Source organism: Pimephales promelas, chromosome 14 (assembly GCF_988280905.1).
Source record: "Pimephales promelas chromosome 14, fPimPro1.hap1.1, whole genome shotgun sequence".
NCBI lineage: Eukaryota > Metazoa > Chordata > Actinopteri > Cypriniformes > Leuciscidae > Pimephales > Pimephales promelas.
Window position 1 is genome coordinate 33065889 of NC_142782.1, and position 27877 is coordinate 33093765.

General features: G+C 37.4%; 2 protein-coding genes across 2 annotated transcripts; one reads left to right on the top strand and one right to left on the bottom strand.

The window, feature by feature from the left end:
• The first annotated feature begins 259 nt into the window (after positions 1-259).
• On the top strand, positions 260-14318 carry rad9b (RAD9 checkpoint clamp component B). The gene is made up of 11 exons (XM_039674670.2): positions 260-431; positions 524-594; positions 1019-1156; positions 1737-1851; positions 2076-2175; positions 2555-2661; positions 3149-3255; positions 6835-6899; positions 6999-7100; positions 11720-12017; positions 13862-14318. Exons 1-11 carry the CDS (start codon positions 398-400, stop codon positions 14036-14038), a joined length of 1314 nt encoding a protein of 437 aa, XP_039530604.2. The 5' UTR covers positions 260-397; the 3' UTR covers positions 14039-14318.
• A 3194-nt stretch (positions 14319-17512) lies between these two features.
• Positions 17513-27518, bottom strand: pptc7a (protein phosphatase targeting COQ7 a). The gene is made up of 6 exons (XM_039674776.2): positions 27009-27518; positions 23893-24072; positions 21394-21592; positions 19850-19973; positions 19625-19754; positions 17513-17889 (listed from the first exon to the last, which is right to left on the bottom strand). The coding sequence occupies exons 1-6, from the start codon at positions 27208-27210 to the stop codon at positions 17831-17833; spliced, it is 894 nt and encodes a 297-aa protein (XP_039530710.1). The 5' UTR covers positions 27211-27518; the 3' UTR covers positions 17513-17830.
• Positions 27519-27877: the final 359 nt, after the last annotated feature.

A 27877-nucleotide genomic window follows, 5' to 3' on the forward strand; every position in this document is an offset into this window, starting at 1 on the left:
TTGTGGGTTAGTATTTATCTCCTGTGGAACGGTTTCATTTATATTATATTATATTATATTATATTATATTATATTATATTATATTATATTATATTATATTATATTATATTATATTATATTATATTATATTATATTATATTATATTATTAAACTCTATAAAATCCTAAATAAACTTGAGATCAGTATCGCTTGGTTTGCCGGACACTAGATGGCGCGCGCTCGCTTCTTTCCCGCTCGCAAGCACTGAGGTGAATCTGAGGAAAACGGATTATAGTTTTTATTCTCTAAATTTTCAATGTTTCCTGTCAGAATTTCGGCTTTATCTGAAAAATGAGAATAGGTCGTTTCGTGTCTAATCTTCTTGTGGTAAATAAGTTATTGAGCGAAGGAAAATAATATGAAGTGTATCATTGAAGGGAATGGCATTAAAGGTATGACACATTTTTACTCGATATTTTCTACACTCTCCGCGTTTCATTTGTTTATAAATACCCCTGTTTAACGTTAACGTTACTTTTTTTAGTATTTGGAAAAGCAGTTCATGCTCTGTCAAAAATTGGTGAAGAAATATGGTTGGATCCACTGGAGGAAGGGGTAGACACACACACACACACACACACATTTGACGTCAGACAGGATTTAAGACACATTCTTGTGTGTAAACTTATTTTTAACTCTTAACTATAAGTTTCCAGTTGTTGGCATTAATTAACATTAACTAACAATGAAAATACTTATTTTCATTTAAGCCTAGATTACATTTACTAATCCAGGCATATCTGTTAATATTATTTATTGGACCACCTGAGCTAACATGAACTAACTCTGATCAGTTGTATTTTTATAACTAATTTTAACAACATTAATAAACACTGCAACAAATACAAAAATCGTTGTTAGTTAACGTAATGCATTAACTAATGTTGACTACTGGGACCTAATTGTAAAGTGTTACTAACTTATTTTGTCTATCATTTTTAATTTTTCCTCTCTCTGTCTCTCTCTCCCCGATCTATAGTTGGCTGTAAGGACAGTCAACTCATCTCAATCGGCTTATGCCTGTTTCTACTTCACTCCTCTGTTCTTTCAGAAGTATATTCCAGATCCGGACACCCAGAAAGACGGTGATGCTGTAAAATGTAAACTAAACATAAAGGTACTAAACACTTGGAACCATAGGTTGCATTTAAGTCTTGAACGTTTGGTCCATTTAAGTCTTGAAAGTCGTAATTGCGAGATATAAAGTTGCAATTCTGAGAAATAAAGTCACAATTGCGAAATATAAAGTCGCAATTCTGAGAAATAAAGTCGTAATTCTGAGATATAAAGTCGCAATTCGGACTTTGTATCTCACAATTATGACTTTTTGTCACAATTATGAATTCATATCTTGCAATTGTGAGAAAAAAAGTTGGAATTGTGAGATGTAAACTCGCAATTATGAGAAAAAAGTTTGAGTTATGAGATAAAAAGTCGCAATTCTGTCTTTTTTTTCTCGCAATTACAACTTTATTTCTCAGAATTGTGACTTTATATCTCGCAATTGTGACTTTATATCTCGCAATTGTGAGATAAAAAGTCGCACTTTTGAGATAAAACGTTGCACTTATTGTTTTATTTGTATTATTCTGTGGTGGAAACAAGCTTCCATAACCCAGTGCCGTAACTCATGACCATCAGTATTATTCATGCACAGTATTTACTGGTTATTGTATGCTTTAAAAAATAATTTTCAGTGCATTCTTCCCCTGTTCCGCTGCGTTGGGTGGAGAGAGCGAAGTGTGGATAGATGTGAGATAACCATCAACATCCCAGACTGCAGGGTGATATTTCAGTTTCACTGCAGACACGGTTAGTTCATTTGCATGTGAAGTGTGTATTGAAGCTGGTAATGCATTGACAGAGGGATGAACAGATTGATGTTGGCGGTTGTAGTCACAAGGTGTCAGCACACTTCAGCTGGACTCTCTTCTGTGATGGATGAGATGCTAGAAATCATTTCCATATTGCATAAATCATCACAACTTAACACATTTGTTCTAATCAAGATGTTGGCACTTTAATGTGTGTTTTAGGAATAACTAAGACTCATAATTTGGGATATCAGGAATGTGAAGCTTTGCAGGCTGTGTTCCCAGCTCACCTCTGTCCAAATGTCCTGAAGGCCCAGTCCAAGTAAACACACACACACACACACACACACACACACACACACACACACACACACACACACACACACACACACACACACACACACACAATTCAGAATATTTTCTTTACAGTACATTTGTTTACATGACCTACTACTAAAATCAAAAGTCGCATCTGTTAATGTTATTTAATGCACCTTAGCTAACATAACCTAACAATGAGCATGATTTTTATTAACTAACGTTATCAAATACTGTAAAAAAAATATTGCTCACTGTTAGTTAATGTTAGCTTATGCTTTAACAAGCACAATGGGACCTCATTGTAAATTGTTAACGTTTAATTTTTAGTAGGATAGTCTAAATCATAAGATGACTTCAAACCACTTTTGTTTCTGTGTCAGACTTTTAGGCGACATTGTGGTACATTTCCCGACTTCACAAGAAGAGGTCACTCTTTCCATTTCCTCTTACAAAGTAGCATTGAAGACCTTTTATGAGGAAGAAAATGGTAAGGCTGTGTTTTTAATAGTATACTACCGTTAGCACTCTTACTATTCTTATTTTTTGTCTTTAGCTTTTAACTCATTGTGAGTTTCTGTCATGAATGTGTGGTTTGTCCTTGTTTTTTCTCTTTTTTTATCATGTGTATTGTTCAGCACTTTGGTCAGCCATGTTTGCTGTTTTTAAATGTGCTTTAAACACAAACTTGAAACTTGCAGTATATAGCATTAACATAGCATTCACACCAAATTAAATTAACTATTTTATGGATTACACTCACTAAAGTAAATGTTCAGTGTGTTTTTCATTGCTTTACTTACTATCTAAATAGAAGGCAGTATTTTGTAAGCTAGTGTTGCATTTGTATTTGCTGGAAAGTAATTTACATAAATTCAGAAATGCATGCAACCTACATGTGTTTAGACTTAAGACTAGAGCTCAGATTTTAAACGTTGTGTTCCTGCATTAATTAGATCTTGTTTGTTTGATATCAGGTTGTATAAAAGGCATGAACACAGAGCTGATGCTGCACCCAGACGAGTTCGACTATTTTCAGGTCGGAGAGGATTCAGCCGTGACCTTTTGCCTAAAAGAACTGAGGGTGAGCGTCCAGTACAACATGTTTTACCACGTAAATACGCGGGATGTGTGTAGAGATGAGGTATTTGTGTCCACATGCCAGAATGTTTTATTTAATGTGTGAACTGATCAGTGCATGAGGATCTTTCCGTGTTGGTTTTTATTGCCACTTATTTCTGTCCTGCAGTGTAGTCGCTGTGTGATCATATTCACTCAGGCGAGTTCAGAGTAAGTGTGTCATGCATGTGAACTGAACGGACTCCAATGTACTTTTAAAGTGGAGCTATTATGACCTTTCTTCAAAGTCTTGATTTTGTTTTTGGGGTGAATATTTACATATGCTGGGTACACATCAAAAGATTGTTTACATCTTTATAAGATTTTCAAAATGTGATAGACCACAAACATGAGGACAAAAAATCCTAGATTAAACCGTTTTCCTCCTATAGTGTGTGGTGCGCCATGATGTGACACCACACACAAATAGATTTTCAACCAGAGTCTCGACTGTGAACACAGGAAATCTCGGGAGACTTGAGAATAAGCATGGCGGACGTTATGCAAGAAAAAATTGTGATGATAGTGTTTGGAATGATTTTCACAGAAAATTCACAGGGGAAAAAAAAAGAAAAGGGTTTGGGTGAAGTCGTGGAGATGGCGGGAATGTAGTGAACTTTTCAAAAAAAAAAAAGTGTGTTAATGCACACATGCTGGCCCTGTCTCTCTCCTTTTTAAAATTTACCTTGGTTTTACCAGAGAATGTCTAATTGAAGAGAATTGGCACTGGCTGGTTACTTCCGGTTTCTGGACTGGCTGCAGTAACGCGTCTCTGTCCATGCAGGGGCGCTCGCGGTCGAGTGCAGAATGAATGGGAGTCAATGGGGTTTCACCCCCAGAAATCCACTTTTCTCAAGATGTAATTTTTTGTCAAGTAATTTGAAAGTTGCATTCAAAAGGGAGGGCTAAGAAAATACACTCAACTGAAAATTGCATTTTTAAGTTCACTTATTTGTTTAAAAAATCCGTTCAAAACTGTGATGACGTCACACAATAGCAGAATGCTAGCGTGTTCCGGCCAACAACGGCCTAACCTGTAAGAAATCAAAAGGACATAAGTACTCGTTCATTCAACTTTTGGCCTATAATCTATATTAAACTTGCGGAATCAACAATAAAATCTATTTTGATTTAACGACAAGCATTTAGCCATTTAGCCCCATAGACTCCCATTCATTCTGCACTCGCCCGTGATCACCTCCAGTGGAATTCTACTGGAACTGCAACCAAGATGATGCACAATAGGGCTAATAGGAAGTGCCAAGGCTCTCCGTTAGACGGGCTCTGGTTTTACTACAAATAAAAAATATAACATGGATATTGTAGTTAAACCAGCATGACTGCGTTTGTTATGCTTCCGTCTTCCATTATCTCGCTTTCTGATTGGATATTGTTTCGTTTTTATGTGATACTCTCCAGAGCGCACGTGTTTGTATTCTTGATTCTCCCATACATCAGGATTTCGAATATTTACGATTCGCGATCGGGGTGGCTCCGACGTTCTTCCGAGCAGGTTCAGACACTCTTAACACACCTCACACCAAGGGAATATCTGATAAGATAATCTGTAGGACTATCAAGAAAATTGGGACATAGCTAGGATTGTCGGAAGGGGGGAAATCGGCCCAAAATCAGGCCGATTATCTTTTGGTGTGTACCCAATATTATGTGAATATTTTATTCACAACTCCTCTCTTCCTAGTGGCTCTACTTAGTTCCTGTTTCTATGAAGCTCCTCCTTCCGAAAAGCTCAATGTGCTCTGATTGGTGTGATTGCGATTGGTCAACCACTTCAAGGGTGTTTCTGAAATGTGTGTTCCCGCCCTTCAAGTGTGTTCCCGGCCCTCACCATAATGGCGAGTTTCAACACACTACTAATGCAACTCAACCAGGCCCCACCCCTTTATTTTGTGTGAATTATTTAATTGAGAATTATTGTGACATGTAAATGGTGAAGAAGGAGCTGAGCCACAAGGCGAAGCACTCGATTTACCGGTCAATCTACATTCCTACTCTCACCTATGGTCATGAGCTGTGGGTCATGAACGAAAGGACAAGATCCCAATATACAGGCGGCCGAAATGAGCTTTCTCCGCAGGGTGGCTTGGCGATCCCTTAGAGATAAGGTGAGAAGCTCGGTCACTCGGGAGGAGCTCAGAGTAGAGCCGCTGCTCCTCCACATCGAGAGGGGTCAGCTGAGGTGACTCGGGCATCTGTTCCGGACGTCTCCTGGACGCCTTCCCGGGAAGGTGTTCTGGACGCGTCCTACCGGGAGGAGACCCCGGGGAAGACCTAGGACACGCTGGAGGGACTGTGTGTCCCCCCAGAGGAGCTGGAGGAAGTGTCTAGGGAGAGGGAAGTCTGGGCGTCTCTGCTTAGACTGCCCCCGCGACACGGCCCCGCATAAGCGGAGGAAGATGGATGGATGGATGTGAGTGAGTGAGTGAGTGACATGTTCGTTCCCGGGAGAAAACTCAAGACTACAATGGAGCTGTTTCAGGGAGCTCAGTTAATATAGAGAAAATTATAGAGATTATAGAGATTATATTATAGAGAAAACTTTATGCTTTGTAACGTTGCAGGCCTTTTTCATGCACAAACAGCAGCATTACACTCTAAAGAAAGTTGAAGCATAATAAGACCCCTTTACTTGCATCCAGGTGTGCTATTTTATTAATGTTGTGGAAATCTGCATTAATCAGCAATATTACTTTTGTCAAAAAAAAAAAAAAAAGATCAGTTGAATAGTTGGATTACACACTTCCAAAAAATACCAAACGTTTAAAAAACAAACAAACATGCTCGATTTATTCAAGATAAACTATAAACACAAGTTAATTTTGTATTCAACCTTTGACCCTGATTTCCAGGGAGATCTCGTGGCACTGGATTATGCCCTGCAAGTACCAACCTTTTTAGACGTACGCGCTTTGGCTGTTTGTCAGTGGCGTAACTTCTTGGCAGGCCACAGTGTATTTGTGTCAGGCATTGATGGAGTGGGACAGATGCTTGGATTCTAACCAGATAACCTGTCACAATGAGTTACAGCACTGGGCAGCACACTGTGGCCTGGACACACATGACTGACCTTCTCCTCATGCGGTCTTAAACAGGGTCAAATACATTGGTTTGGATCAGTGTGTCCCTGTGTATTAAACACTGTATAAATCTGTTTGGGCAGGTCTTAATTCTTCAGGATTTTGCAATAATTACATTATTGTTTAAATTATGTATATATGCAATATTTAAATAATGTATTATTATTAATTATTAAAATTATATATATATATATATATATATATATATATTAAAATTTAATTTTATATATTATATATATATATATAAATTTAAAGATCATCAAAGACCAGACCACCCTGCAAAATTCTGAAGAATTAAGATCTACCAAAAAACATTTGTACCGTTTAAGACAATTTATATATATATATATATGATTGTAATGTAAATATATATATATATATATATATATGAATATTTATAAAAATAATAAAATGTAAACAATTATTTATTGTTAATTTGCTTTTAGGGGCTGCTGTCCTTTGCTGAGTCTTATGGTCTACCAATATCTTGTCAGTTTGGTATTCCTGGACAGTAAGTCTTTTATTTTGTTTTCAATCCCAAACCCACATATATTCTGCACAATACATAACCAACTATAGCTGTTAGTTGAATGATTATGAACTCTTACAGGCCTGTATCCTTCACTGTAAAAGACATGACGCTGGAGGCCCATGTTGTGCTGTCCACCTTAACGGATCCAAACTACGAAAGTCCATCTCAACCTGCACTTGGGTATTTAATTTTAACCCTCATGTTCACATGCATATACTATACGTTCACAACTGACTTTGTATTTTCATGATGGGTAGATGTTCTTAAAGCCTAGTTCACACTACATGATTTTAAGCCCGATTTGCAAAACGTTGAGCTGGCCGACAGGTCAGGGTGTTATCCCGTGCAAATCGTGGGGGATTAGCGGGCGATGAACGCTTGCCAATCGAGTATGAAAGAGCCAACAATGCATCAAAGATGCCCGCAGACGCCTTGCAGATGCGTCGCCAAGCCCAGAAAAATATCTAGCATGCTAGATATCCAGAGCTGTCGTGCGACCCAACCTCAGTCATGAGCTACAGCCAATCAGAGCAAGGCATGGGTTGAGGCAACTGGGTACATCTTACTTTTTCTTTTTTTTTGCATTTTTTTCTCAGAGCAAATCATTACGCAAACAGTTTGCAGCTCTATTTTCTGTCTGACGTCCATATTCGCGTGTTGTGTACTTCGTCTTCTCCGCTGGTTATTGGCGCACGTGCTGTTTCGTGTCATTTACGGTTAGTTTTATCACGTGATTTTTCATGACAAAATGTGGTTTGTAGACAAGATCATTGGGTGACAGAATTGTTGTCAACTCGTGTAGTGCGTTACCTCCTGTTGCGGATCAATCGCGTTGTGTGTGAACAGCTCAACAACTTGAACACTCCTGATTTCACAAGCAAGTCATGTGGTGTGAACCGCACAGTTCAGCCTGACGTTTTAAAATCATGTAGTGTGAACTGAACATTTTACGCATAAGTTCAATTTTTTTGATCATTTACTTAACCTTAATGTTGTTCTCAAACTGCATGATTTAAATTCTGAAACCGAATATAAATTTGGTTTTAAGAAGACCCTGGCCCTCCCAAATAGACAGAAAAGTCCACCCTGTAACCTTGTTTCATACAGTCTCTTTCCTATAATTTCAAATTATAGGTGCAATGCAAATGCAAAACCACTGTGAGTTCAGTGTTCAAGAGTTCAGTGACGGCTTTAGTTCTCTAGTTTACCTCGGCTTACATATATAGGGTAAACCAGAGCTAGAGCTGTGACTTCTCTGTCTAATCTATCACTGTAAGTCCTTCAGTCTGGGCTGTGATGTCACCGAATCTGCACCGCCTCCTCGTAGAGTTTGTGTTTGTATCAGTGTCAGTGGTTATGTGTGTTAGTCTCAAGCTTAAACAAACGTTTGGGTCACCTATTGCGTCCACCTTACGTCACCGCTGACTGTTTATCCTGCCAACGCGCAATCATTCATGCTAGTGAAAGCTAAAATGAATAACTAGTCTTGATTTTTTTTATCTGTTGATTTTAAAAGGGCAAAGGGTTTATTTGCATTTGTTAGCTGTTTAGTGTAAAGACAAAGTCTACCATCCAACAACAAGGCCATTTATGTTGATTCTTGTTTGGATGAAAATGATTGTTAATTATTTGAACGCTAAAAAATATGTGTACTACAAATAAATATAAAATAATTATAATGATAGTAGATGCTTTAATTAAAACTAATGCAATTTACAAATGAGGAAAAACAAGGAACTGATCATAATGAGATTATTTTTAAAGAAACAGTTCATCCGAGGAATAGATTATGAATTTATTAATTTCTTCCATGGCCACACTTTAACATATAATAGGATTGAATAAGGAAACTTTTAAGCTCAAAATGACACCATAAATAGTTGAATGGGTGCAGACGGCAGAGAGAAAGAAACTCATACAAGTTTGAAAACGAAAAGTAAAAAAAATGGCAAAATTTTCATTTTGATTAAATTAAACAATTTTACTAAACAGTGTCCTCATAGTGGAGTAGATAAACAGATCCTCCTGAGTAAGTTGAAACAGTTGTTGCAGTTTCTCTCGCATGCAATGTGTCTTTTGTCCCGTGGGCCTTAGTTCTGGTACAGAGACACATCTGAACATAGTATAGCCCTGCCCACCGGGGAGCAATTCACATATTCAGAGACATGCATTCATCTTTCCTTCACACACCCTCCCCCAATGTCACTGTGCGATCCGTCCCCTTCTCTCTGTTGCCTCTACTGTCCCTCACACATTGCTGCACGTGTTTCGTTACCCATAGCACTTACATCACTCAGGCTGTGCTGCAAACTGTTTACTTACAGGCACACATAAAAAAGTTATATATTATAAAGATGTTTTATTTTACAAATTCTTTGATCGCTTGGGGGTCTTGCCATTCAACTAAGTTAACAAACATCAACAAACTTCAGAGAGTCAATTTGATATGCTTTACACCACATTAATTTATATAATAATAATTTTAATTTTTATAATTTTAATTTCGGTCAGCTTCAAAAAGAAATTTACAAACAAACATAGAAACAAAAGTGAAAATACAATATAAACAATAATAAAAACATAAAGAAAAGAAAAGATGCTTGACAGAAAAGGTGTCGGCTGAAGCTTACGCTTATTGCGCCGATCCTTTTTACATTTTATTTATATAACACACAGTACCGTACAGTAAGTCATTTTGCGAAAATAATAACTAAAAGAAAGGAAAGCTAAACTTATTCAGCTTTGTATAATGTAATCTTTTTATATATATATATACAATTTCTTAAAGCTGCCTATAGATTTACATGTTTTCAGTTCATCATCGAGACTATTCCACATTTTAACCCCCTTAACAGACAGACATCTCTGTTTAACATTTGTTCTAAATCTGTGGTTTATTGAAGACGAGTGTTCCTCTGAGTTCATAAGGAGTAGATTTCATTTGAAACAGGTTCTGGACACAGTCTGGAAAATGATAATTTATTATTTTAAACATTATTTTGGCTATTTTAAATTCTACTAAATCATTAAATTTTAGTAGGTCACGCTCCAGAGCTGGTGGGGGCAGCAGAGAGTCTGATTTTGTTGAACTGTTTGTTTAGAAATAATGAAAAGGAATACAAAACAACATGCACGTTTTAATGATTGAAACATGCTGAGTTCTGGTTCAAAATTGTCATGAACCATATCAAATTGTTTACTCGGATGTATGTCATTGCTTACATTGCATGAAACTGCGATGGGCTGAACTGGAACGCCCTAAGGCCTTGATCACTTGGAATCAGCTATGGAGTTGATTTGTTATTTTAAAAAGATGTGTTTGGGTTGTTTTAAATAAAAAAAATCATAATTATTAATATATCATAGAGTTGTTTGTGGTGGTGGTGGTGATTATAAGTGTACATATTTACATTTATTTACAATTATTCATTTAGGAGACGCTTTTATCCAAAGCAAATGAGAACAATAGAAGCTGTTAAACTAAAAGTAGGACAGCAATATGTAAGTGCTATGACCACTCTCAATTTAATCTAACGCAGTGCATGTAACTTATTTTTATTTTTTTATAAACAAACCAAAGTTTTCTTGCAATGAAAAGCCGTGCTAAAATCTAATCTGAAAATTAAACACTCACAGACTGATGTTCTCTCCTGTTGTTCTACTGCTTCTTCTAACAAGTACTCAGAGATGTATAAAGTACTAGAAACCCGGACTTGAGTAAAAGTACAAGTGCTCTATCAAAAAAGTGACTTGAGTAGAAGTTGAAGTGCTCTTTAAGCACCACACTTAAGTAGAAGTACTAAAGTATTCAACATTTTTTCTACTTAAGTATTGCAAGTAGTTTATTTTAAAATTCACTACTTAAGTACTAAAAGTAAAAGTACATATATTGTGTCATGTAATTATTAAAGAAAGCAGTCAAAAGTTTGAACTAGCAATCAAATAAGGCGCTTTAGTGGGATACAAATTTGCTTTGGCGGCCGCCAAAAAAATGTCATTGCAAGAAAACCCCTGCATTAGTTGTCAATGTCTGTGTCAGTCAATACCATTACCCTATAAAACTGGCGTGTGATTTAGGCAGCATGAAAGGCAACTTGCAATGAATGATTCGGAAAATTTTTATAATTGTAACGAGTAACTAGCAGAACATTAAAAAAATAACGAAGTAAAAGTATTAAATTCATTGAAAATATCTACTGAAATAAAAGTAGAAGTATAAGAAAAAAATAATACTCTAGTAGAGTACAGATACAGCATTTGAGTACTTAAGTACAGTACTTAAGTAGTTCTACTTCGTTACTATACATCTCTGCAAGTACTTGCACATATGAACTAGACTCGCTCCCTCGGTCCAAATCGAGTGAGTGAGGGTCTGTCCACATAAACTTCCCTCGTCCACTTCACGAAGTGGAACGCACTTCAAAATGGTGGCAGGGATTCCCCCAAAGGGGAGTGCTTAGGAAAGTTTGCAAGTGCGTGTCTAAAAGTGGACTGGAATAGTAATAGTAATAGTAATAGCAATAGTTTCAGCAACAATCAGTCTGTTTCAGTGGCTATATATATATATATATATATATATATATATATATATAAATGAACTAAATTAATACCTTTTTAACAACAAAAATGAAACATCACTGACCTTACTTAAGCTGGACTGTGATGGTATTTTCTTCTAGAAACAAACTTTGTTGCATTATTTTCCTATTTTCTCTGCAAAGCTGCTTTGAAACTATCTGTATTGGAAAAGCACTATATAAATAAATGTGACTTGACTTGACTTGAATTGTGTGTTCTAGGGATGACTGTCCAGTTACACTCCCAAAGACCTCCACAGCCGAAGTCTCCACAAGTGAAGACCCCATGGAGGCAGAGATGTGCATCGCTGAAGTCTACACAAGTGAAGGCCCCTTGGAAGCAGAAGTGAGCATTGCTGATGGGGAACGTGTGGCCTCCAGCCAGGGCAGTGAAGTGTTCAATCCAGCCCTTCATATGAAGAAGATGATTCAGCTTCATGCACCTGGAGAGATCCTGCCAAGACCCATGTTTGTGCCTGAATCGGCCTTGACTACACCAATAACACCAGCTACATTTAAGGTTAGACACAAACAATAAATTTCATTGTGGCATTATCAGATTAATAGCCTAAATACTAATGCACTACCAGTCAAAAGTATTGGATTATTCCACATGTTCAAATAATAGCAAAATCTTCAAAAATGAGTTGCACAAATGGAAGTATGAAAATTATGTAGTGAGTGACCAACAAAAAACTCATCAATATTTTTTTTTTTACATTTAGAGTTTTGTCATATGTGTCCTATTTGATGCATTAGGCTTTTATGGCTCATATAGTCTAATACATTGAGAATATGGAGCTTAGACTTGAGCAACAAAAAACACGTCAGTTTCCCAAACTGAGAAAAAAATATAAAATTTGGTGCAATTGCTTATATTTATACGGCCAAAACATAAAATGAAATTCTGATGCTTATAATGTATATCAGTGAGATCTTTATAACAGTATAGCAGACTACTTACATAAATGCATATAAATATCAGTCATCACTCTATATCTGCCAATAATAAGTCTTCATAAGATGATATTTAAATGATTAGTTTTATGATCAAAGCTCTAGTTTTTTTTATAGGCAAAACACACATGAAAGAATTAATTATGAACGAATAAACCTGGTGGATCAGATTTGATACTCACATTTTAACACAAATTTTCTAAAAAAAATGATGTATGGGTAAAGGAAGTAAAGCGAAGGTGCTCATCTTGAAATATGTGACCCTGGATCACAAAATACAAGCAAAATTTGTGGCAATAGCCAACAAAACATTGAATCGGTCAAAATTAACGATTTTTTCTTATAAAATTATCGAAATTATTTGGATATTAAGTAAAGATCACTTTCCATAAAGATATGTAAATTTCCTACCGTAAATATATAAAATATTTATTTTTGTGAATGAATGCGGCACACCGTGAACATAAATGAACAACTTTAATGGCGATTTTCTCAATGTTTAGATTTTTTTTTGCACCCTCAGATTTCCAGTTTTCAGATAATTATATCTCCGCCAAATATTCTGCTGTCCTAACAAACCATACATCAATGGAGATATCAGATATATGTATATCACATGATGTATAAATCTAAATCTGAAAATTACTCATGTGAACCATAAGCTGAAGTTTTTTTTTTTTTTTTAACATCTATTATAAAAGGTTTTTACTTGGTAAAAGAGTATAATCAGATTACAGAAGGCATATAGAAGATTATGTACTGCAATTTTTAACGCAACATTTTGATAATTTAGAGAAATAAGGTATTTGGCTTTATAGGGTAAATTCGTCAAGAATTAAATGTTTTTAAAACACATTTGCCCGCAAAACTAATTTCAGGTAAAAAGCAGAAGCATTTAGATCAAACGGTTTCAGTAAGATGTCAAAATTCTTTCTAGGTTCAATATTTTTTTTTACATGCATGTAACAGGGATACAAAGCACCAATTTTGTAAAATGACCAAGCTACTGTCACGGTGTGGCTCTGGCTGAAGGACGAGGAGACCGGAGTATCGGTAGAGAACAGGTTTTTAATAAATATAAACAGGCAGGAAGACAGGAATAAGGCAACCACACAGGTTCACAATAAACACAATAGACATCGACCGACAAGACTGAATGAAACTGAACAGAACTAAATACACAGAGGAATCAGGCTAAGTGGGGTGAACACAGGTGAAAATGATAATGACAGGACGAGGAACAGGTGGCTGATTGGGGAGTGAGTCCGGGAGAGGAACAAAAGGATCCGGGGAAGTGTAGTGCAGATGACGGGACAAACAGGTGAAGACGACAGACTGTGACAGCTACATTTAGGTCAAAATTTTTCCTCAGATGTTTGCATTTTTAACTTGAGGGTCTCATTCTAGATGCGCTCCCTGCTCTTCGGGGCTGTACTGAGTGACGGAGGGGACGGTAACACAGCAGATTTGCCCAGCCTGGTTTGTGGCAGTGACACAGAGGAGGACGGAGGATCAGAGGAGAGACAGGTAGCACCTTCAGATAATCTGAAGCAGAGAATGCATGGACGTTACTGCAGGATGTAGCCTACATAAACTCAGTCTATTACAAAGACAAAACAGCATATGGATTGATTCAAAGTTTAATATTAATTTGGAAGAGCTACAGCAGTGAAGGCCTTTTAATCCTCATTAGTACACAACTTTTATTATTTTATTAATGTGGTTAAAACTAAAGTTGTATGTTTCTGTTCTGACATGAACATCTTTGTAATGTTTTATACATACTGTGTGTGTTCAAACTGTTCTTGGAGAGATAAAAAGAAAATGGTGTGACAACAGTAAAGTTTGAGAGAAGCAGAGAGGCCAAGTGGGGCAAGATTCACTTTTTGTTGCTGAGGAATGTCTACCTACATAAACACACAGTTCAGATGAGTTCAATCACTGTGGAGAAGATAAATGAAAACTTCAAAACAAACACATTCACACGGACTGAAGGACTGTGTTCTTTGTGTCCACCAATGAGTCAGAGGAAGATTTGACTCACTGCTTTAAAATGCTGCTCGAGAAGCCATTATTATATAAGCCTGCAGCTATTACTGGTATTGCAAACATACCTCGAGTCGCCACATTGCCTTGTTTCTCGCTCAACTGTTGAATTGAAAAAACATGTTGGGTACTTTTTTTAAAGTTGGACAGCCGTGCAAAACAGAATAACTTAATTTCGCTCCCCATGAAGAGGCATTTTGTCATTTGAGCTCCTAATGTGACAGTCCGATCGATCGCGATTACATTAGTTCATGCTCATGACGTCAGCGTCACGACCATTACTACTGGTTTTGTTGACTGCTGACAAATGCAATCTCCAAACACTTATTGGTGATGTAACTTGAGCGGTGTTTCAGACTCTTGTGTGATTTACATCTAAATTGAGCACTAAATGAAGGAAAACTTGCAGTTACATGCATAGAAATGGAAGCCTTAAAGCTGAAGAGAGTCATTTTGTCTTTCATTTCTCTTCAGGGGCCGGTTTTACAAAGCCATTTTAGACAGGTCTATAGTGTTAGACAAGACTAAAATTTGCTCATAGACTAGTCTAATGCTAGACTGTTTTACAAAAATAAAGACTGACTTAATTTAGACCAAAAAAATTAGATAGCTTACCCCCAGGCTAACTTAGGTCTAAGACTGTTAACTTGGCGACCCACAGTGACAATCAGTTACTTTTACAAACAGCCGAAAGATAAGGGAAAATTGCCCTTTCCAAATTAAACATTTCTTTCTGTTACTACATTTTCCGCTAAATTTCCCCACGTAAAACGTCCTTGTAACTGTTAAACTCCAAATCACACACATCTCCCACTGGGGTAAACTGCACTGAGCAGATGATTGCGCTTACTCGATCCACCATGTTTTTTGTTTTGAAAAGTCTCATTTTACCCAGAATGCATTGCAGTGTATTCCTACATTTAGATATTCAGAGTCTTAAGCACTTTGGCCAATGGTCTGACTACTATATATAAGCCATAATCAAAGTCTATCTTTGTGAAACCGGCCCCAGGAAGACAATCTACCAATGGTTCACATGTAGCGGACTTATTGAACGTTGAATAAAATTAGACACTTCTGCTTCAACAAACTAGATCAAGAGAAAAGTGACAGCTTCTTTCTGCAGGTGGCCTTGAAGACTCATCCGATGATGTAATCCAGTTAATTGCTTGTGTGATTAGAATAGCTCCATAGATGAAACGCGTATCGCCGTTTGTGTGGGAAGATGACATTGGTCTCCTGCAGTGTAACATGCTATGCTTCATGCTTCAGACTATTATATCCTTGCTTATTCATTATACAAGCTGCTTTTATGAATAGCTCATATTGAATGAGATTACATGGAGTATTTGCTCTTTAAATATTTGTCACACAATTGGTCATCCAACACACCGTAATACCTACAAATACTATACTGCAAATAAAGCTAAAATGACAAACGTAAAAAAAACAACCAGCTCTGAACTGATATGAATCACATTACGTATTTGAAAATTAGAGAAAAATACAAGACTTAATTTACGTCACGTCTTATTATAATCACAAATATGTATGTATGTATGTATATAACACTATTTTGTTGTAAAGTTCAGATATAAATGTCTATATTGCAGGGAGACTTAGTTAATTATACAATATATAACTGCATTGCTTCATGGGAAATGAAAAACAGCGACGTACAGAAGTTATAAAAATATAACTTTATTAGATCATGTGATCATGACATACCCACTGAAAGCATTCACAGATGCTAGCATTAGCTTTGTGCGTAAACACCTCAAGGGATATTTTAAAATTCAATTTTACAAAAAAAAGTTTAACAGAATCCACACAATTATCAAATATATTCTTTTATACATCTGATGTGTAATAACTACACTTTCCAAATGCATACATGTCATACATAAATATACAGCCAGGTTTCCAAATATCTACAGCTCGTAAACGTTCCTCTCACATACACGTCACATGCATGTGAACCTCTTAAAAGTGGTTTAAGTGGGACTGCTTTTTTCCTCTCAACACATCCCACAATCCCTTGCAGTCGGATTAAAAAAAACTCAATAGTGGAGTAATACGGTTTTAAATTAATAAATAGGAAGTGAAAGGTTTCCGTCTCCCCAAGAACTGTAATTTGCCCTGTACATTAAATTGCTTACACAAACGCGCGTCCTACACTTTTATCTTATGTAATGAGAACTTGTCTTAAGAAAAGTGTCTTTCATAAGTTGAGATCTCAGAAGAAAGGCATTTCTATTGTCGATCATTAACTTAGACAGTATTTTGATGAGGTTAAGCGTCATAATCAATCTAGTATCTTAAAGTAATGCAACGACACTGTCGACAAACTGTCCATTTGCTAGTGAAGAGTTTGTAGTAGTCACTGATGCTTAAAGTCCCCGTGAAATCAAAATTGAACCTATTTACTTTGTTAGCGCATATTACTAGTCTTGTGGTGAACAATTAATCCGTGCAAGTAAATATATATTAAAAAAATGTTTTACCTTGGTAATCTTTAATAAAAATCTGAAAAGTTCCTTCCGGTCTGGAACGGTTGATGACGTAGGTTTCACAGTTTGGGTGGGGAAACGCTTAACCACTCCCCTCAAACCGTTAGTTTGCTATGAGCGAGAGATGGAGAGGAGGAGCGCTAGAGTAAAACCCTGCCCTCTGTTCAATATTCCGTTTCACTTGGAAATACGTCACAGCACGGGAGAAAAATCGTTTGCAACTTCCGGTTCACGGGGACTTTAAAAACCTCACATCTCAGCTAGCGCCTGTCCAGAGGATACAGATTGGGTATCTTTTAAAATAGAAAGTAAACGTGACGGCTCAAGACTCGTGTAACTTGAGGGCATCTCCCTTAGGCGTTTGCAAAGTCAAAGAATCCCATGGCACATCGCTACCATCTTAATGGTTCTTCTTAGTACGGAAACTTTCTCTTTTTTTTTATAGACGCTTGTCCCTAATCAAATTATTTCTTTCTTCTTTGCTTTTCCCTTATTCTTTCTTCATTTTTACCTTCTAAACCCTCTCAACCACATCATTACCACGTACTTGTTCATCACTGGACGGCAGAAACACTGCTGATTCTTTCAGATGTACTAGAAAAGTGCTTGCAATTTAGCAGTGGCTTTAGCAACTTTCACTTGGGCCTGCAGGCGACATCATTAGAAGTACAGTCTAGAAAGGTTGAAGAACCCAGGGAACAGATGTGGCCAGCCAGAAACAAAACTCAAACAGCCCTCAATCCTGCCAGCAGGAAACAGCTGCCAGTCCAGTGACTGAGAGGAAGACAACAAGAGAAGCATTTTGCAGCTCTTGCTAACATTAGTCTGTGTACTCCGCTACAATTGACAGCAGAACAGTGATGTCATCTGGCTTCCCTCCTTTGGAAAGAAGAGAAAGAGGGAATGTTGTCAGGCAAATGTCAACACTAGATATTTACTCGACATCTACAATGTTCACATGTGCCAGTTAGGAAAATAAAAATTAGGGGTACAACAATATATCGTGCCACAATATATCGCAAAAGAAAAATGCAACAATACGTATAGTGGATAGTCCCCCCAAAATAAAAAATGAATGCTTTCATTTTTTATTTTTAATGCAGTTTTAATGCAAGAGTTTTAATGCAAGTAATACATTACAAACTACTATATTTAATGTTGATTATAATGTATAACAATGCAATGGGGGAATATTTGTGTGATAATGCAAAATGTGTTATGTTACCAGTAAAAAGTGGCCAACATTATTTAAAAATATCTAGTAGTCAGTGAAAGCGTGCAAGCATCTACAATAATTAGCTTCGGAATATTGTTATTCTGGTGACACCGTTGTCCTTTGGTTACAAGCACCAAGTCCAAGCCTATTCATTTAAACCTACAATGTAATATCAAAGTTAGCATTTTAATCAACTGTACATTTTTTTGTTAACCTTTTACCATATGTCTTGAAGTATCACATTGTGAGTTCAGTATTGTGATATGTATCGAATCGTGACATGAGGGTATCGTTACACCGCTAATAAAAAATGCATCAATCTGATAATGGGTAACACTTTACAATAAGGTCTCATTAGTCAATGTTAGTTTGCTAACAATGAGCAATACATTTGTTACACTCTTTTGAATATTTGTTAAATGTTAGTTAATACAAACACAATGGTTCATTGTCGGCTCATGTTAGCACAAATCTATTAAATAATATTAACAGATGCAACTTTTGATTTTAATAATGTCTTAGTAAATAGTATAATGAACATTAACCAAGATTAATAAATGCTTTAAGTACTTCTTAAATGTTAGTTCATGTTAACAAATGGAACCTTATTGTAAAGTGTTACCTGATAATGAATTTAATGCATTGATTAGGGATTAAAAAGATGACCATATTATTACCTAATTTAATTATTTTGCATCCATTTCTCATACAAAATGCAATTCTTGACCTATTTTTAGTGGAAAAATCCAACTAACAATGATCATCCATCAACTATCTGACCAGTTATACTTTTAAATGTTTGCTTTTATCCAAAGCATATTTTAAGCACTTAAGTGCATTTTCTACTTCAGACATTTGTCATCAAAATTTTGAAAATAATCAAAATAATATGTCTTAATATGTATATACAGTTTTCATTTTCATTTCTGTTTTAGTTATTTTAGATAACTAAATTAAAATTAACTTTGGCAACTAGCTGAAACATAGTTTTTAATACTTTATTTTATTTCAAGTAACAAAAACTGTTTTTTTTTTTATTTCAGTTATCGTTTATTTTATTTCAAGTAACAAAACTGTTTTTGTTTTTTTTTAAGTAACAAATGGTTTTTGTTTTATGTAACTATAATAAACCCAAACATAATTGTGACAACTTCAAATTTTAAAGTGCATTGAGCTGGAAAAATGCCCACCTTTTTTAAATGCATGAATTTAAATAAAGAATAAATTTAATTATCGAATTAAGAATGAATAGTAATTGATTTCAGAGCAAGTGTATAGACATTAGCATGACCATTATCTCAGAAATTGTAAAGAGAAAGTAAATCAGGAAAAGTAAAAATCGCAGCTTGTTCAAAAGAAATCAAATAATTTAGTCATTTTTAAAAGAGTATCTCTCACCTCTGACATTTAAGCCATTATCGCAGGCAAACTGTGCAAAAGGAGACATGTAATTGGGGTCGTATGCTAAAACATGGGCCTGTTCAGCAATACTTTTGGCTGTTTGCTGGATGCTTTCATAGTTGGTATTCTGAAAGCAGAGCACACAATTCGTATTAGTGTCATCGGAAGACAGAAAAATGGACGTGTTATAAGTGAAGTGTTATACGTAGATGTTTCCGGTACCTTGAGTTTTTTAAGTTCATGTAAAATCATGTAGTCTGGCATGTTGTCAAAGAGACCATCTGTAGCTGTGAGTATAATGTCTCCCAACTGGACATCGAAGGATGAGCTATCAGCAGCATCAGGGCTGTGGGACACAAGAGGACACAAAATTGTCAATAGTTTAGTTGTGAAATTTGATATTCCCATTCTGAAGGTTGACATAATTTGAAAGAAATTCACTTCTCACAATGTATCTCAATGTCTTTAGGTCACCTCAACAATCCATCATTCAAAACCAACTAACTGCACATTCTGTGCCGTCCCAAATGTGTTTGCAGCTCTAATATAAAGTAAGCGCTGACCATATTTAGAAGCACAGTTGAAAAGAATAAAAGCAGTTTCAGTCTAAGAAGCTTTTAGCTTGATCCTCATTACAGTATAAAGCAGGCAGAACATACAGATCAGCTGTGAAGTGTCGTGTTCTGTTCCAGGAAGTCAGTAGCAGGCATTATGCCCACTGATACGAATACACTGGCTGTCATTCCCCCCGTCTATGCCGTGTCACGGGTCACGAGGTTTAAACATGATACTTAGTTTGAATAAATTCAGAGAATTAAAAAGTGGAAACGAGACCTTCAAACTGAAGAATATCTGGCCTCAGAGAACCACTTCTACTAGCTCATCCATCAAAGAGAAACCAGCTAATATCAGGGTTTACTGACGCCATGCGATGGTTGGCAGCCAAGTCATGTGTCTGGAAAGATTAAAATTAACTGGATGTAGTTTAGAGCAGAAACAGCCCAACACCACTGCTTAACCATGATAAATTCACTGTAAATCACTGAAGTAGGGTCATGTTTACTAGACAGAGTAGGAGGCCCAAGTCATAATGGAGAAAGACCTGGCAACCTACTCTGAAAAAATAATCGTAAAAGGAATGCTCGACTTTTTTTTTGGAAATACGCTCATTTTACAACTCTCCCTGTTGAGTTTTACCTTTTTTGAATCCATTCAGCTGATCTCCGGATCTGGCGGTAGCACTTTTAGCATAGCTTAGCATACATCATTGAAGTGCACAAGACCATTAGCATTTCTCCCAAAAAAATTACCAAAGTGTTTAGATATTTTTCCTATTTAAAACTTGACACTTCTGTAGTTACATCGTGCACTAAGACAGACGGAAAATGTAAAGTTGCGATTTTCTAGGCTGATATGACTAGGACTATACTCTCATTCTTCAAACTTCACTGTCGCTTTCAGCTTTCATACAGCTGATTATTCTTGCACATTTTCCACTCTTCTTGCCACTTATTTAAAATATATCGGTTAATCTGAAATAGGAGAATAGAGAGCATTACATATCCTATGCAGTAGAGCAGTGTTCACACAGAGTGACACATCTCTCTCCAGGAGAAACCGATTATCCAGTCGAGTTAATAACCAGGCTCTCAGAGTGAGGACCTAATCATGCTCTCATACTGACAGCCAGGGGATTATGTCCCGCTCGCGTGTAGGTTGGGGACACGATGCCGTTGCATAATCAGAGAGCTAGAGGAGGGTCTCACCTGTCGCTGAGAACGGAGCCCTCTGCCTCAGGAGGGGCGATCGAGAGCTGGAAAGGGGTGTTGAAGTAATGCTGCTGTTCATCAGACCTGTGTACCACCTCTCCACCTCGAACCACCAGAAAGCCAGAGTCTCCTAGATTAGCCGTGTGTAGCCGGTGACTCTGCCTGTCTAGTACCACGATACACGCTGTACTGCTTCCTAAAGTAGAGAAAGATGCTTAATCAGTCACATGATAGTTTATTTAAAGTAGAGCCAGACCGATATATCGGCAGGCCGATATTAGGCATTTTCCGAACTATCGGTATCGGCAGTTATAATGGCCAATAAATGAATATTTAAAAAATAAAATAAAAACGGACGAAACATGCTTGAACCATGTCATGAGTGTTGGAGTTGTATGGGAGTTGTATCTAATCCTAAAGGTCCATCAGGTGACCCAATGGTGTCCTAAAGGTCCATCAGGTGACCCAATGGTGTCCTAAAACTCCATCAGGTGACCCAATGGTGTCCTAAAATTCCATCAGGTGACCCAATGGTGTCCTAAAACTCCATCAGGTGATCCAATGGTGTCCTAAAACTCCATCAGGTGATCCAATGGTGTCCTAAAACTCCATCAGGTGACCCATTGGTGTCCTAAAACTCCATCAGGTGACCCAATCGTGTCCTAAAACTCCATCAGGAGACCCAATGGTGTCATAAAACTCCATCAGGAGACCCAATGGTGTCCTAAAACTCCATCAGGTGATCCAATGGTGTCCTAAAACAACATCAGGTGACCCAATGGTGTCCTAAAACTCCATCAGGAGACCCAATGGTGTCCTAAAACTCCATCAGCTGACCCAATGGTGTCCTAAAACTCCATCAGGAGAGACCCAATGGTGTCCTAAAACTCCATCAGGAGACCCAATGGTGTCCTAAAACTCCATCAGGTGACCCAATGGTGTCCTAAAACTCCATCAGGTGACCCAATGGTGTCCTAAAACTCCATCAGGAGACCCAATGGTGTCCTAAAACTCCATCAGGTGACCCAATGGTGTCCTAAAACTCCATCAGCTGACCCAATGGTGTCCTAAAACTCCATCAGGTGATCCAATGGTGTCCTAAAACTCCATTAGGTGATCCAATGGTGTCCTAAAACAACATCAGGTGACCCAATGGTGTCCTAAAACTCCATCAGCTGACCCAATGGTGTCCTAAAACTCCATCAGCTGACCCAATGGTGTCCTAAAACTCCATCAGGTGACCCAATGGTGTCCTAAAACTCCATCAGGAGACCCAATGGTGTCCTAAAACTCCATCAGGTGATCCAATGGTGTCCTAAAACAACATCAGGTGACCCAATGGTGTCCTAAAACTCCATCAGGAGACCCAATGGTGTCCTAAAACTCCATCAGCTGACCCAATGGTGTCCTAAAACTCCATCAGGAGACCCAATGGTGTCCTAAAACTCCATCAGGAGACCCAATGGTGTCCTAAAACTCCATCAGGTGACCCAATGGTGTCCTAAAACTCCATCAGCTGACCCAATGGTGTCCTAAAACTCCATCAGCTGACCCAATGGTGTCCTAAAACTTCATCAGCTGACCCAATGGTGTCCTAAAACGGTGTGATAAATGCTGATGGCGTTCAAATGCGCATTAAGAATTGATTCTATAGTTATGTGCATTTCAATGTGCACAGAAACAATTACATTAAGTTGACATAAAAACTGCCATTGCAAATTTAAATGTTTGTATCCAAGTAAAACATTTTCACTATTTTCAGTGTTTCTTGTACTAGCTTTGAAGTGGTGCAGATTTAATAACAAAATCCAATCTTGTGACCCAATACTCTGTCCGTGACTCATCTAGCCCACAGCGTGTTTGAGGGCAAAACACGGTACAAGTGACTCATTTCACTCCATTCCATTTTAGTTACGGCTTTGATCTTATCCTGAGAAAAAAAATGAGTCAAGGCCCTTTCCAAAAACATTTTGTTTCCCAGTCAGGAAAGATAAAACTTTACTCTTGAGTCTTGACTGTCCCAGAACATCCAGTCCTCAGTTTTATAACACATCAGTGTGTACTGTCTCACATGTCAGTGCATGCATAGTTAACATGCCATCGCACATGAACACCGTAGGTTAAGAATGTTAGTCTGACGCTTAAAGTTACTTTGTAGAAAACTGATCTTTAGTATGTAGCAAAAGATGACGAATTCTCCAGTTTACAGAAGCATATGAATGGAAGTGAATGGAACACAAAATTGAGCGACCGCACCTTAATTGAAGCCAGAGCGTAACGTCGAAGCCTCCAAAACACATTATGATCTAATGTCTCTACAGTTTTCATTTGAAAACTGGAAATACAGTTCAATGCAAATGCTTTTTCTGTCCAGCTCTCTCATTTTAACACTTTCATGTGTAGAGACTTCCATTGTACAGCATACTGCACACTTCTGTTTCTACTTATGAAATTAATTCACTTCATAATCCAAAAGCTAAAGCTGAATATGCTCACCTAATAGCGGTACTTTGTTCTGAAGTAACTCATAGTAGCTGGTGGTGAGGATTCCCACTGGGTTGCTTGGCACAAATCTCCCTTCTTTGACGAGTCGCTCACATGTCCTCATGAGCGTCCCAGAGAACTGAGAGGGGTCGACCCCATAGTCCCGCCAGCCACCCACTCCATCAGCCACACCTATAGGTGATACAACAGAAACATAACGAGGGACAATGCCATTAGAGAGCAGCATTTTATAAATGCTTAACAAGCAACAACACAACTTCCAATTACTGTAATGTTTCTGTACAGCTATTTTACATCTACGAGAGATATTCATAATTATTTTCAGCAAGGATGCATTAAATTGATCAGTAAAATGATTTTGATTTCCAAAAAATGCTGTTCTTTTTAACTTTCTATTCATCAAAGAATCCTGAAAATAAATGCATCACAAAAATATGAAGTGTTTTCAACACTGCTGATAAGAAATATTTCATCAGTATATTAGAATGATTTCTGAAGGATCATGTGACTGAAGACTGGAGTAATGATGCTGAAATTCAGCTTTGGATCACAGGAATTAAATAAAACCAAAAATAATGATTTATATAGACCATTTCACAAGATGTAGTAAACAACACTGGTCCAGAAACACTTCCTGTTTCAGTTTGTAACTGTTTTCTTTATTTCACATGTAAAGAAAACATCTTAAAGATGTTTGTTTAACTTTTTGATTCAGTTTTAAATGTTCTGTTGGTTGTATTTTGTCCCAGCTTATATGTAGTGTTAAAAAACTGAAACAGGAAGTGCTTCTGGACCAGTGTTGTTTACATCTTGTGAAATGGTCTATACTGATATTACAAAATATTATTGATTTTACTGTATTTTTCATTGAATATATGCAGCCTTGGTGAGCATAAGAAAATAAACAAATTTTACCAACCCCAAGATTTTGAACGCTACACTCTTAGAAGAAAAGGTTCTATATAGAACCTTAAAAGGTTTATGAGCGCTACGTATTTGGAACCCCTAAAAGGTTCTATACAGAAGCCTTTTTAAGGGTTCAATAATAAGAACCCTTTAGGGTTCTTTTTAACCAGTAAAAAGGTTCTATATAGAATTATCATTTGTTTTGTCCTTTCCAGATTAAATATTTCATATTATTGACAAACAAGACCCTAAAATATATTTATGAATGCATGTGAATGATCAGAAAATTCAAGATATAAAGATATTTATATAATTTTATGTAGTTAGTCAATGTCACACGAAGAGTGCCATTTCAGTTTTTCTCCTCCAAAAATCAGCATGATTAAAATGCAATATTAATGGTTTAATAAACAATAATTTAATTACAACTACAAAATGTTGCAGAATAATGTAAAATATGAATGAATAATAGCCTATGTGCCAAAAGAGTTCTTTCTTGTCATTATAGAACCTTTTTAGCATAAAAGGGTCTTTGGAGTTGAGTAAAGAACCGTATGCTTCATATATAGAACCCCAATGAAAGAGTGTAGCAAGTGTACATAAATACCCCAGGAGTCGAGTATCCATCAAAGGATAACTATATTGTGGTACCATAATATAAAATTATTCATACTGTGATGTAATATTTTCATCAGCTAAGGTCAAACTGAATTTAGTAGGATTAAAAGGTGAGCAAGAGGTAACGTGAAGGTATCTGATGGGAAAACTTGTTGACCCACAAGCGAAAATGGACTGAAAAGTAAAAGTAGCCTTAAGGAGGTGAACTTTGAGATTATTGTAATTGGATGACACCCATGGCCTGCATGATGAAAAGAGTAGGTTTAATTTAATTTCACTTTTTAGCCATTTTGTGCATGTTTACCATTGAAGACCCCACATCTGTCAACCACTAGTTGATTTGCAGACCAGTCTCGATTGTATATTAAGAAAGCAAACGTTAACTGCTTACACCCCACAAAGACGTAATGTGCACGGCCCATTTCCAAATCAGTCCAACAGACTGGGAATTTTCCCTATAAAGCCATCCCAGCTTCCTATCTGACAATGAGCAGGAACCCTGGTTCGTGACCATACAAGGCCAGTCCCCTCATCGACCTGCATCCTCTCGTGATCTCGCCTTAAAAGCACTGGGATTTCCAGAGCTAGATTTGCTGGCTTGAAGCTTGAAAAGTCTTGGTTGCCGTTTCTTAGGCCATCAGAACCCTGCTCATGTGTTTGAGATGTAGGTTAATTTGACTGTGACATATAGCTGTCCGAGTAGGTCTTAGAAACATGTTAGCAGGTCTGAATTGTAGGCATACTCCTTGTGAGGACAAGGGCTAATCAGCTTCAACGTTGAAGGACTACTAAAACTCTTCAGAGACATTATTTGCTTGTAAAAAAAAATAACTTTATTCCCAAGAGAAGTAAGAAGCAGTGTTAAACACTGTCAAGACTCAAGACAAAGACTGAAACCCAAGTCTGTGGCCCTCAGTGTTCATCTATTGTTTTGCACCCACATATTTCAGATGCACTTTCCTTGTAACTAGACAATGACCTTTCTGTTACACTAAAACTAATCTGCACTCTTGTTAACCCCCAAAAGTTACCATTCTCGGGTTAGAGAAGCAATGTTGAGGTTACTAACAGGTCTATATGGTGGTTATGGAATAATGGTGTGAAATATTATACCAATGCAATGCAAGTGGTAGCTAAATAACAGTTCAGTCACGTGGAGCACCAAACATTTGAAACCGGCTTCCACTCATTTTATTCTCTTTAATTGTTTGGTGACAGGTGAAGCAATTCTGGATTTATTTAGCATGCAGTAGTAAATGTACAACAAGCAACATATTCAAATACATTGTAAGAAATTAAGATATTTTAAAGCAGTCAATTAAACGTAATATTTACTCTACTGAAACATGTCATTAAAATTGCCTGAAATTATGTTATTTAAGTTGATTTAATTTATTGATTTTTAAAATACAAGTATACACATTGCAAAGGCTTCGGTTTTTGTACCTACAACCCACCGATGTGCGACTGTTGTGACGTCAGAAGCGATTTAACCACGATGATACTCGCCTAAACCAGTTCTTACAAGCAAATTATCTTTGCATACAAAACAAAGATGCTTTAATGGTTTAGCGATAACATACCTAACACATCAGCAGATCTGTGCCGGGCTATAAAGCACGCGTCGTCACCATAACACATCCCTTTCTTCAAAATCCCCTTGCGAAAGTCCTTCCCGAAGCCGAAGCTGGCGGACACCAGGCTGTAGTCCCGGCTGTCGGTTTGCGAGAGTCCGCCGATGACCGCCCGGGCCACCAGTCGACCGTACGAGAGAACGGACAGCATCACCCGCGGTTAACGTTAGTTAGACTCGGTAACGTTACTAACAACAGATCCACGGCCCTTGATGACGTCTGGAGGTGTCACTCAAAAGCAACCGCATCCACAATGTTATTAAACGACCTTAGAACCGCATCAACTTTCAAAATCTCGCTGCCTTCACGAATCAATCACCGATCTGTCGCATTCAGCTCTCCATGGTGATCGATCTGATGTGATTCAGAACATCCAAGTCGAACCGGGTTTTATAAAACTCCTTTTGCTCGCGTTGAACCCCATCGTTGCGCGCTCGCGTGTCTGTTGCTCGTGCACTCTCTGAAGGCCGCGGCGCGCGACTGAAGTCTTATGACTGCTGTGACGTCAGACGCCGTTACGCAACAGTTTAATAGACCTTATTCAGAGCAGCGCCATGACGGGTATGAAAGTGAGGCTGTGAGGGATAAACTTACCATGTTTCCAATGGCATCCGCTGTAAAAAGCTGAATAAAGCTCCTAGATTACTTACAATTTTCCACAGCTTACATTGTCGGGAGTTTTTTGTCAACTGACATTTCTTTGAAAGATATTTTTCCAGTGTTTCATGATCAGAACAATCCGAAAACACATTAAATAACAGTACAGCCCATTGAAGAGATGCAAGTCTATCCCTCACAGCCTCGCTTTCATTCTCATT

Excerpts from the sequence above, each read along its gene's own strand:
- rad9b (XM_039674670.2), top strand. The coding sequence starts at position 398 with ATGAAGTGTATCATTGAAGGGAATGGCATTAAAG. Across the intron at positions 2,176-2,554 it reads GTCCTGAAGGCCCAGTCCAA|ACTTTTAGGCGACATTGTGG; the intron begins GTAAACACACAC and ends TTTCTGTGTCAG. Across the intron at positions 12,018-13,861 it reads TAACACCAGCTACATTTAAG|ATGCGCTCCCTGCTCTTCGG; the intron begins GTTAGACACAAA and ends GTCTCATTCTAG.
- pptc7a (XM_039674776.2), bottom strand. The coding sequence starts at position 27,210 with ATGCTGTCCGTTCTCTCGTACGGTCGACTGGTGGCCCGGGCGGTCATC. Across the intron at positions 21,593-23,892 it reads GAACAAAGTACCGCTATTAG|GAAGCAGTACAGCGTGTATC; the intron begins GTGAGCATATTC and ends TCTCTACTTTAG. Across the intron at positions 19,755-19,849 it reads ATGAACTTAAAAAACTCAAG|AATACCAACTATGAAAGCAT; the intron begins GTACCGGAAACA and ends CTCTGCTTTCAG.